We start from the raw sequence: 12,618 nt of genomic DNA on the forward strand, positions 1-12,618 counted from the left end.
TTTTAATATATGGGCAGCCAGTGAATATTACAGTGAATAGTTTCCTGTTGACACAGAACATCGCTGCATCTCTTTGAGTAGAGTTGACTAGCTTAAAAGAACATCTTTCATCAGTGTAAGTGGTGTACTGGGGGGCAGTGAAGATTGTTCTGAACAGGAATATTTTTTTTTTTACAGAAAGAGAGCTAAAAGGATAACACAAGTAATTGCATTGTCTAGTGCCTCCCAGTGCTTTATGTGATAGCCTCAATGGGAAAAAAAAAAAAAAATCAGCCACTGGCTGCCTGATGAATTTAGTAATTGTAACTAATGTGGTTGTTTCTTTCTGTCTGTGTTTTAGGATGGAATGGGGAACCTGAGAATCACGGAAAAGGGTCTAAAGCTCGAAGGAGATTCAGAATTCTTGAAACCTCTCTACGCCAAAGAAATCCGGTCAAGACCAGTAAGTTGTTGGGAAAGGAATAAGCATGTTTTGGTAGCCCTAACAGTAGGAAATCATGACATGGCGGGGTGGTATGTTTAGTGCATAAATTTTTTTGGCCCCTCTATACAAATGTAATTTGCAGAGTAGGACAGTGGGTGTCCTTTGAGGACTTCATCTGGACGCTATATCCTCTGGACAGGTGCAAATCCGTATATGTGGGTTCAGTTCGTGCAAGCCATAGTTAAAATGCTTCCAGGATCTCTGCGGTTTCACATTGTCTTTTTGTCTCCTTTTGAAATAAATTATGAATAACCCTCAACTGAAAGACCTAACATTTCCAAGGAGGAGGGATGACAGGCAGCTGTGAAATCCACTCACATTTAACTAGTTACTCCTTTTCAGCAGAGTCCAGAGAGGTGATGCCTTGGCACAATTGCCTGGTCTGTTGTTAGCTGGCACAATAAACCCATACTATGTGCCCAGTACTATTTCATGTTGTGTTTTAAAATTCTGTGCAGTTAAAATTCAATGCTACTAGGAGAGACTGCTTGACAAAAGCAGCAAGGATGTTAACAAGTGAAAATAGGAAAGAACCCAAGTGTGATTGAAAGAGCATTTTCATTGACTGTTGGTGACTTTTTCTAATGCCATCCTGTTTGTCCTGAGCAGCTTTAAAATAACTGGAACGATTATAGAGTTTCCAGGATCCTTCTCAGAAGATGTCATCTGTCTCGTTTTCTGATCCAAAGTGTTAATTTGAGTCAGATACTGTCTATCCATTTTGATAACAATGAAAGATAGCTAATTAAATAAAGTTAACTTCCCTTTATCTGAGCATTTCAGTGCTCTGGTAGAAATTGGAAGTTGTAGCGTAATCAACACAACAGCCAATAAAATATCCGATTTAATTATTGAAGGTTGTAACCTCCGTAGGATGTCTAGGAATGGATTTCAACAAGCATAATCACTTAAGAAGCAAAGTTAATAAGAAAACATTTATAGATATAAATGTTTTCATCCCTGAATTAAAACAAAACTGTAGAACCTTACATGATTATACTTTGTAACGTAACGTGTAGGAAAGGTGCAGCACTGGCTTTGATAAATAGACTGACAAATTGCTACTTACGTTTCTTTTTCTTTAGTTAGATTGCTGGGAATAATATTTGATTACTAAGAGAACTGAGAACCACTTCTTGCTACTGGGAAGTTTACTGGATTTGTATTACCATATTGATCTACATTTTAATACAGCGGGGGGCCAAAGGTGTCCGCTCCTTGAGGTTATAAAACTAGGTTCCACACCACTGACAGTTTAATGAATGCAAGGAACAAGAAACATAAGGTAAGGCCTGTATGCATTCCTTGCTATATCCCTCCTCCAGGATTATCTTTGCTGTTAGCCAGAGAAGGATCTAGCTGCAAGCCAGAAGGTCTGATCTGCAGCCTAATGAGTAGGAGCATCCCTGCTGGCTTTGGTAGATGAGTCCTGGAAACTGTACAGTTACATAAACCATGCATACAGTTTGTCTGATTTCTAAGTGGAGTTAAACTGGAATCGCCTGTGCTGGCTTTCAGGTTGATCACAATAATGCTGAAATTAGTACTGGGCTGGGTGCAACAGGGGCAATCCTATTGTTTTCCATCATTTTCTGTGTCCTTGTGGGGTGTGTGAATTAGGCCACTTGAAAGCAAATGAAGGGGTTGCTATCAATCAAAGGATTATAGTTATGTGATATTTAAAAATAATATTAAATAACCAAGGCTATATTTAAAAATATTATTATGTAACTAAGGCTATATTTTTTTAAAGAACAGTAGAATGACCCAGGATTCTTTTGGAGGGAAGCATGCTAGCAGTTTCTGAACCTGATGAATAGTGCCAAAATGCTGAACTCGGCACTCGGTAGCACAGATGAACATCCATACTAATTCTCTGGGTTTTCAGAAGTGCATAATGGGGCTTTAACTATGCAAAGTGTAAGAGAAACAACATGACAAATAACAGTAAAGAGCATCCCGTAAATAAGCTGACATATAATATTTTTCATAAGTTTAATTAAATACCCTAAGAGTTGTGTACTGTACTAGATAATGGTTTTATATAAAGCTCAAAAGACTTTCAGACACTGGTTATTTATAGGAGACTTTCATATATAAAAAAACAAAAGAAGCAACAACAAATTTGATTTGGCTGTCGTTCCGTGTAGTAGATGCAGGGGCGTTGGTGCTGCGTGGGAAAGGCAGGAGAAGCGTCACCTTCTCTGTAGGTGGCTGCAGTCCCTCCTTGGAGTGGGTTTTCCCATCCGTGTGTCTCTGCAGTGCTGCTCCCCTGCTGTGGGCAGAGCTGCACGATCCTTGCCAAAATATCTCCAAAACATGAATTGTGGTAATTCTTGAAAGCCCGAATTTGTCACTGGAGCCTCTTTTTCTCCGCTGCATCTCTGAAGTCCCAGGACAGCGGTAATTACAATTACACACAGGGTGGCTTTCCTAGGAGCTGTGCCTTCTGGTTTAAAGATAGTAATGGATTTCCACTTGAAAGTGGAGTTCTTTTCCAAATTAATTTGTCAGGAAGGGAAGACCAAGGTTTAGAGAGGAGGAAAAGCCCTCGAATGTCATCCCAAGAGACCAGCTGTGTGGGTCTGAGTTTCTGTAAATTCTGTAAACAGAAAAGTTTCTGTACTTGGTGCCTTGAAGAGCTCTAGCAGGTTCTGCTGCCTTCATCACCTTCTGGACAGAGCAGTTGCACGTAGCCGTGCACCTTTTGGAAGGTAGCTCATTGCAACTGAAATCACAGCCAAGCAGAACTGAATCTGTTTTGCTGTGACATGCAATTGATCACAGCCCAACAAAGACATCTTTCTGGGAGTCCCTTCAAAAATGTTAGCAGAAGGACTGGACTGACCTGGCTCGGTCCCATGCCAGAGAAGTGGCCATTAAAATCATTGACATGAACGGGCTTCTTAAAGCCGCTTCTAACCAGGTTCTTTCTGCACCACCACTGTCTGCTGTCTCAGGAATGACACCACCCACGCTTGCTTTCCTTTTTCCTCGCCCATTCAAGAATGATCCCCCGAATCCTTCTCTCTTCATATAACAAGGGTCTCTGTTCCTGTTGTTTCCCCATCCTAGTCCTGGCTCAATGATACTGGTTTTTTGATGCCTCCTGGATTAGGAGCCTATTTCTAGGCATCAGAGCTTGAGAATAAGCATAACCTTGTTGTTGGCGTGAGCCTCAAGTTTATCTGGAGATTAATGAATAGTAACTGGTGGTAAGCAGTGTTTGCACCTTTGTTTGTAGTCTTGTTTTAAAGAAATGAGATGGATGCATTCCCTTTTCCGGGAGTGTTCAGAGCATCTTAAACTCCCAACTGAACATACTCCACACTAAACGGTATTTTCCATGCCACTTGCATGGAACATGAGCATCTTGCTGCCTTTAATTAAGAAGTTAACTGGACCATGAAGTATTGCCTGTGTAAATAAAAGTGATTTGTACTTAGTCAAGAAGGTGCATTAGGAATCCTCGCATTTCTTTACTTGCACATAAATTATGGAGATTATTAAAAATTGGAAGGGTCATCTATAAACCCATCTGCAGCTCAGCTGCACTGTCAGTCTCAAAATGTAGCTGTCTTTCTAATTGTTGTAATTTATTATGGACTATCGTGTAAACCATCTGCTTGCTTATAAATCAGACAAACTTTGACTGAAAGTTGCACGCAGCAGCACAAATTGTTAATTTTATGTGCTGGAAAGCAATGGCAATGGTTTTGTGGTCTTCAGTCTTCATTGCCTTGATTTGAATCGAAATTTAAAACTGGAAATTTTCCTGCCTTTGTTGAGAAGAGCTGCTAACAAACAGGTTACTTGAAACTTAGAGCGAGAACAGATTTAGCTTTCTTAGTGCAGTTGGGTGTTTTGAAGCGTGCCATATCCAGCTCTATAAATAACTTAAAGGGGCAAGACAGGGAACAGGCTGTGTGCATTTTCCATTCCAATAACAACAGAAATAAAATCCTGTGCTGTGATTATACAGGAAAATCAAGTGAATTACTTCTCTCAGGAGCTGTGTGACAACCAATGAGATGATAATCTCGGCTTTAGGAAGCAGAGAAAGACATTGGCATGATAGGATTAAGATGGGTTTGCCCTTTCAATGTTCATTTCAAGTGCATAGATAGAAAAAAATAAACCGCAGTTTGTAAATGTTTACACCTGAGCTAAAATTTTCTTACCCTGAACCCTATTAAAGGCAAGAGTATGAATTTGCCTGACCAAGATTTTTTGCAGGATAAAGCTCTTGACCGGGGTCCTGCCCATTCAGCAGTCTTAACACTGATGGGCAGGTCTAGGAACGTGGGTCTCAACGTGGGCACAACCTTTCTTGTCTGTCCTCTGCTGCCTGGGGGAGCTCCAAGCTATTCTCTTGTTGCACAGGTGTAAGTGATGGCAAAATTCACTGAACAGATTTTGCGGAGATCTTAAGTGTCTTTTAAAAGAGGCCTCTCTATTTCGCTGCTTTCACGTGGAAGGTCTGCCTCCCGTTATTTTTAATCAGTTGAAAAAATAATTTAGAAGAAGCTTATGCATCAAAGAAAAAATCCTGAGGCAAAGTACAGCGTCTTGTTTTTTATTTTCCTTTCTTTGGGTGGTACTTTCAAGGTTTTTTCCAACTTGAATGATTCTGTGATTCTGTGTTCGAGGTCCCTATCCTGCTTACTGTGGCAGTGAGCGTCTCACTGAGAGCAGCGTGCTTGCTCAGAGCATTGGAGCAAACCTGGTCTCATCTGAAGCCGTACAAAATAACTAGTGACTACAGTGGACCAAGGACTGAGCCCGTCATTAACACTTGGCTGCGATTCTGCAAGGGCATCTGTTTGGCCTAAAAAATTCACGGTTGCAAATTAGGGCTGATAACTGCTATTCCCTTTACTGGTGTTTAGTAAATTCTCATCAGCATAAAAGCAAGACTAGCAAGTGCATAAAATATGCTTATCTGTACTTTACATTTTCCCTAGCCCCAGTATTTGAATCATAGAAATTTTAAAGGAAGCTTTTAGGAGTGATAAATAATTATTTTGCCAATGTTCTTGTCTCACTATTTTCAGATCTGGAAGAAGAGTGGTATAATTTTAAAGCACAGAAGCAGCTCTGTAATGGACATATTCTTTTGTATCATTTGCTCTGCAGGTCTGCCTGCCTCAAAGCTAAAAATACACCCTGGAAAACAATAAACCATGTATTTGGATTAAACAGTGACATGTGCCCACAATGGGGCATACCTGCCTCATAGCCATAAATACATATTTATAAACAATATAACGTACTAATTTGGATTAAAAGGCAACAGTCACCCATGAGGAAAGGCAATGCAGATGACAAGATAATTGCAACTTTGTATGATGCTCAAACTGTGCAGTAGAAATCTAGCTCTCAGTAAAGGCTCAGGTAGATGGCATGAAAGAATGCTGCTGTTTTTGAGGAAAGAAACAGAGTAATTCCTTTTCCTCCTTTGTCAGAGTTTACAGAGCAGAAAAGGGATATTGAATTAGTTCCTGATGATTTGGTCTAGCAGAGTGCTTAAGGATTTCAGCACGCTCACTGAAACCATCATGGGGTGGAAATGAAGTTTGTCTCGCCATGCTGCCATTGCTTAGCAGTCCCTGCACACTCCCACCGCCTCTTTGGCCGTTGCTTCTCCCAGCATTTTAACTATTCCCGTAGTGACCAGTTCTTCAAAGAAGGGAGGAATCTTTTTGGCTTATTCTGATATGTACAAGCCTGTAAGAGCTCCTGGCAGCTCACAGAGATGTTGGTCTCCTGGCATTTGCCTCTGGGGCAGTTCAGCTGCCACCATAGCTTCAGGTTGAAAAAACTCACGCACTATCTGAGGTTGATTTCTGAAGCACAGTATTTCCTCTAGCTGCATGTTCATAGCTTAACGCTTCTTGGTTGATTTTTGGCACCAGAAGTTAAAATATTGTTTAAAAGCCCTAATAATTTTAATAAAGGAGAAGGGTGCTAGTGATGGCACAGCCAGCAAAAGCCAGCTTCTTGCAGCCGTGCCTGGCCATCTCATGTTCTCCCTATAGGGTTTGTTAAGCACTCGTTGTGGCACCGCTCCAGGCACCTTGTTGTTAGATTCTGTGCCAGTGTGCACTTCTGCTATATATGTCTCTGTCAGTTTGGTCAGTTTGAGTCTTGCTTGCCCGACAGCTATCAACAGAGAGGAGAGCTGGCAGGCAGCAGGGCAAACAGTAAAAATAAACAGAAGCAGCTGAGCAAGTTGCAAAAGGCATCATTTTGGCAGAAGCATCTTCACCTGATGCACGGGTATTGTTGCCATCACCATCCAAAGCAGATTCGAGTCCATGTACAGCAGTAGGCTTTGAGTGCCCAGTGGGATATATAAAACTGATATGCTTTCTTAATAAATTTCATTCTTAAGCAGTAAAATCCAGAGAACCTACTTCAGACTGAACCTTGGTTGCCCCAGCACTTTGGGGGCAGTTAGTGGCTCTGTGATATTTCCAGTGTGCTGAAAAGGTCGGAGTTTAAGTAAATTTTACAGCAACTGTGAAAACATTTCCCTTTACCTTTATAGTAAAATTGGCCAGAAGTCTCTCAGCTTTGAATTTTGAAGGAGATTTTGGTAGGGTGGCTGAAAGGGTGCTTCCAATAATGCCAGAACTAAAGCTTGTTTTTTTCCCCGTTGATGGTCTAATGGGCTGTTGTGTTGTGCTGCACACCGAGCGCACAGTGGGAAACTGATGTGTCCCACCAGCTGCAAAATCAGAGCATCCCAAAGAAGAGCAAGAGAGGAGGCTTTGAAGTAAACAAACTTTTTGAAATAATTCCGCAAGTTGCATTTCAGAGCAAAATCTCCTGGAGGCTGCCTATGGCATTTTGAAAAGGATTTCATTAAATGTTGCTAACTTGTCATAAGCGCTCTTAAATGGAAGGGTAATGGCTCATAACATTTGTAAGCTTTTTAATTTCATGCAATATGAGCAGTGTAATCAACACCTATTAAAGTCAATCAGCTGTGCCAAGTGGGCTACCTACCTCGGCTTTTGTCTATATTTTCATCATGGGTACACCTCCGAACTATCTCTGGGAACAACATGTTTGTGCTTTCTTATCCTAACATCAGTGGAGATTTTGTGTCCAGAAAACCCAGTATGGTCATTGCAGAAGTATCTGAACCCATAAGCTGAATAAGCACTTTATAGTCAGTGGTTTTCATCTTGTAGGGTGGGAGTTCGGGCCATGGAGTTGATGCAGGCTAGTTAACAGCTCCAGAGCTAAACATGAAGGAGATGGAGAATTTCTCAATCTCCCAATGTGTTTGACTTCTTCCCTTCGACACGTGAAATCTCTCCTCTTGAGCTGGCTGGGTCAGGAGAGGGGAGCTGTTCGGATCGTGTTTGTTTTGCTGTTCTGATCCAGTTCCCATCTCCTGTTCGTTTAACATTTGCAGCTGGACTCTGTGGTCATAAAAACAAGCGATGTGCATCACAGCTCAAAGCGAGCCGCTGGTTGAGGCTGGGTGCTCTGTGGTCTCTAAGCTTTTGCATTGCATTTTTGCCAGGATCCCAGAAACAGTTTCCATTTCAGCTGGAAGAGGAGGACAGTGGGGCTCCGGTTTGTGGTGGGGCTGTGTATTTCCATGGAAATACTGCAAATCAGCCAACACCCTATTTTCATCTGAGGCGTGAGCCTTGAGGTAGGACTGCAGGCACTAAAAGCTAAAAGAATAGAATAAGCATTTGATTTAGTTTATTTCCCCAAAAGGAACAAAAAATTATATGTGAATTACAGATTTTAAAGTTGAAATTAAAAGTGGCTGAGCTGAATGCATCTGGCAGGCAGCTTCTTGCCTTCCTTGGATATGCGCTGCTCTTCTAGCATCTTGTTATTTCGGCTTCGGTTTGGCATGTTGAATTTGCATGCTGCTTCTATGAATTAACTGGAAAAGCTGCTGTGAAGCTTATTTTTCCTAATTAGATATTTATTATGACCTCTCAGTATTCCTACAGGCTTCTAAACCTTCCGGAGCTGTACATCGTCCTTATTTTTTCTATGTTTAATCTTATTTTAAAAGAAGAAAAGCACAGGGGGTTTATTGGAGGATTCATGAGTGTGGGACACGTCAGTCACACCTACTGATTATGGGATTTCTGTTGCTGACTTGTGTTGCCAGTCAGGTATTACTGTTAAAAGAGAAGCTCTGCTGGTAGTTGACTGCAGCTGACCTGAACCAGCCCATGGGACTGAACGCACTCGTAGAGTAGCCTTGCGTTCTCCTTCCAAAACTTGATCCAAATTTCATCTTAACAAGCTGTAGCTTCAGAAAGAAGTAAGCCTTACGAAGCCCCTGAAACTGCTCAGGGAGAACCACATGCAATCGTGTACTGCTGCATTTCCGTCTCTCAAGGGCAAAGACCTTGAGTTTAAGGATTTACTGTGTCTAGACATCGCTGCTGACAGTCAGGATTCTGGCTGCTTTGGAAAGGCTGAAATATAAAAGCAACTTCTTAATACTAAAAATGAAAAAGGAATAACATTTTATACAGTATGGATAGAGAGAAGATAGAGACAAATAGACAAAGGAAACAGCAGAAGACAAATAGCAAGATCCAATTATAAAGAAAATGTTTTTCTGCTATTTCCAAGAAGCCTCAAGAGCAGAGCTTCTTGTCTTCTTACACAGGACAGCAAACACTTCTGCAATGCTTCTGCTGATCAAAACTACTTCAGCAGCAAAGTTAAGTATTTTATAAGGCAAGCGTATTTTGTAAGGCAAGCATTACTTGACAAGCTGTGCTGTCATTAGGGAGTGCAGGCACATACAACTGGTTTTACAGACAGTTCTGTTTGTGTGTTCTTCGATTTGCAACAGGAAAGGAAAGCCAGACCTTCCAGGTTTCATTTAGCAGTTGCTGTGCCAGTAATAAGAGTTTCTCTGATTGTTCTGTTTCTAAATGACAGATGTTGGATTTGGAGAAAGACAAGCACAGGGGGAAACAAGAGCAATGCTAAATTTGCTTCTGTTCTTTTAGGGCAAATTGGTTGAGGGTCTTGGGAAAACTGACTTGCTGCTTTTGCAAGAAAAAATAAGATTTCTTTGGCTGTTAACATCTCCCTGGTTGGAACATCTTTATTTTTTTGATCTCTGTTTGTCTAAGGTTGTGCCTGGCTATCTACTCCCGTGTACGCCAGCGTCTTTCAGGGAGGGACAGTCCTACACCAGCGTTAGTGGACTAACTACCATAGGACACTGCCATACACGTGTGGTAAAACTGGCTGTAAGTCTAGTCACAGAGGTGGGCATTCTGACTCGTCGATGAATCATTGATTTAGGCTTCAATCCAACCAGATATTTAATTATGTGCGTAATTCACAGACATAAGTAACTTAATTGACAACATTAAGGCTATTTGCACATGTAGAGTTGGACGTACCTGGTGTCCTTTGCTGGGTTACACCCTGTAATTTCTACATATACTGCATGTGTGTGGCAGAGCAAAGCCACCGGCAGGAGTCCATCCTGCTGGTCTCTGTAGAAACATGAGGACAGACACCGCCCTTTCCTCCAAAAGGTTTTTCATTGTCCATAGGTAGACAGAGAGTGGGACAGGAGAAGGGCATGAGGGTTAGCAAAGCGGCTTGCTCGTTCACTCCTTCAGCAGCTGAGGATTTGTGAGGAGTCCTCTGTCCATGTGCATGCTCGTTTTAGTAGATCACATGCCCCAAATGTAAAGGAGCATGGTGACAGAGCTGGCAGTTATTTCCAAATAAAAGCTGATACGGTAAAAAGTTGTCCTTCTTGAAGGGGTGAAAGAAAGCAGTTTCCATGCTGCCTTTTGTTGTTGTTTCTTTTTTCATTTTTTACTGCAGGTTTTCAGTATAAAATGTTACATATCCATTAATTTCCTCTCGATCTGCTGTCCAATGAACTTTTTAGGTATGCCTTACAATTTCTGAGGCAGGTTGTACAAAGTACTAGCAGGGAGTCTGCTTCTCATTTCTCTCTGAAAGGGGATAACGTATGGAACAGAAAGAAAATTCAAGGTGTTTCAGCTCACAGTATTTCTTCCTTGCTCGTCCATCAGGGCATATTATGCCACCCTTACGTGAAATAGCAGGAGATTCCTTACTTTCAAACCTTAAATTTCCCCTGAGCAGGAATGGAGCTAAAGCATCCCTGGCTTTTGCCTTCTCACTGCCGAGGTGCCCCAGATAGCATAAACTGTACAGTGCTGCTGTCATCCAGCTTCCCCCAGAAACATCCCTTCTAAGGACAGAGACACATCTTCCATCAGAAAGTCCTTCTTTATGGTCTACAAGGAAAGGTTTTATTTAAAGTTTATTGCAAATGCAGCAGTGCTAAAATTTGATTTGTAAATCGCTCCCTGTTTATGAAGATGGTGGGTAAATGCATGCCAAGATTTGCACAGTATCTTAGTGCAGGATACTTTGTTGGATTCTTAATTTGTATTCTAAAACTAGGCAGTGAAAATTACTTTTATGACCTAGGCTTTTTCCTTCCTTTTTCTTTCCAGCTGCAGCTTGATACTCTGCTTCTAGCTCTTTTCCTCCTTGAACAAAACAATATATCATTCCATTGTCTGTCTCTTGATTTAGACAAGGGGTGGATTTGTCATAGGGCATTTAATGAATAGGAGTGGTTAACATCTGAGTTCTGCTTCTCTGCTAAGAAACCGGCAGCAGCTGCAAAGATTGCCCATGGCACCATGAATGGGTGGCTACCGATTTGCAGGGAAGCTTGCTGTTCACTGAATCATCCATATCACTCCTCGCAGTGCCTGGAAATCTTCTTTTCCAAGTACTAATGCAAGCTGAGCCTTCCTCTTGGATGTGGTCTGACAGGACTGCAGCCCAAGGCAGCACAGCTGAAGAGTCAGATGTGGTTGTTGTTTTTTTTTTTTCAATTAGAAGCTTTGTAAGACATCAATATTTAAAAGCAGAGAGATAAATAAAATTACAGACAGTTGGGTTGATTTGAGGGGGGAAGAGATGTCATTTGCCTGACGGAAAAAGCATATCTCTCCAACAGGGCTTTCAGTTCTTTAGCCAAAAGATGTCTTTCTTTTTTTGGTTTTGTTTTTTTTTTTATGGGCGTGATCTGTAAGTGTGAACAACTCATTATTTTTCTTAAAATCGTTATTTTTCTAGGTATATTTTGCAGGGTAGAAGTACAAGGTGGGCATAGCTGTTCACCACCTTAGAGGAATTGGTATTTCCCTTAAAGCAGATTCACCATTGTGTTGTACACACAGGTGAAGCCACACAGCGAATGACCAAATAATCCATAAGGCAAACGCACACTAATTGCTGTAAAAGGTCTAGAGTGAGTGATCAGCCTGAGCTGGTTTAGTGACTTGGTTTCCAGAGAGCCATGGCTGGAAGAGAGTGGGCTGGTGGGATGAACCTGAACACGGTTCCTCTGATGCTTCCTGTGGTTGGGAGTTGAGAGCCTGCGTCCTCCAGGTTTTTTGCAGGACATCCTTCACTGTTCAAATGAAGTAAAGGCCACGCAGGGCAATGGCACGTACCTTGTCAATGCTGCTGGCTTGAGAAGCACCTTTTATTGCAACGTTTACTGTTGCTTCAAACCAAAATACTTCACCTGCGTTCTGCTACCTCTTGAAATCCCCAGCTCCCACTGCAAACTGACTTCTGCCGTATATGTTATGTTTCCTTAAGATCTCAACTGTTATTTATAAATGATGAACCTTGATGTTGGTACGCGGTCGGGAAAGCAGCAGGCTTTTTGTTTCTCTCTGGGACATCTTCTATTATGCAGCGTTCTGGGAAGTGTGGCTTAGCTGAAGCAGGAGAGGGGAAGGTGCGGGCAGGACTCTTCCTGCGCCCTTTCCTGCTGGGAGCCACGGGGCAGGTGTGTTCACTGGTCAGATTTGTTCCTCCAGAGTTCTGAAAGAACTTCAGGAATAAAAACATCAGGAGGCAAATGCCTTCTGTTTAGGAGTAGGGACAACCACACAGGCTGAGCCACCCTGCTGATTGCCCAAAGAGTAATTCAGGGTCCTTGACGTTTATATGCCTCCCTGTGCTCTGTTTTACCTTCACACATCCTAATCTCTTTGGCTGCGTTCGCCATTAGTCACCATTTCCCCAAACAACACTCCCGTCTTCTTCCAGGC

At 41.9% G+C, this 12,618-nt stretch overlaps 1 protein-coding gene across 2 annotated transcripts in view; it reads left to right on the top strand.

Moving 5' to 3' along the window:
- Positions 1 to 12,618, top strand: part of SGCD (sarcoglycan delta) — a 344,369-nt gene that overhangs the window by 266,724 nt on the left and 65,027 nt on the right. For both annotated transcript variants that reach the window (XM_037398393.1, XM_037398394.1), the window contains one exon: positions 341 to 442. In XM_037398393.1, the coding sequence (XP_037254290.1) occupies positions 341 to 442 (102 nt within the window). The remainder of the gene's footprint in view (positions 1 to 340; positions 443 to 12,618) is intronic.

The sequence above is a fragment of the Falco rusticolus genome, chromosome 8 (assembly GCF_015220075.1).
Source record: "Falco rusticolus isolate bFalRus1 chromosome 8, bFalRus1.pri, whole genome shotgun sequence".
Taxonomy (NCBI): domain Eukaryota; kingdom Metazoa; phylum Chordata; class Aves; order Falconiformes; family Falconidae; genus Falco; species Falco rusticolus.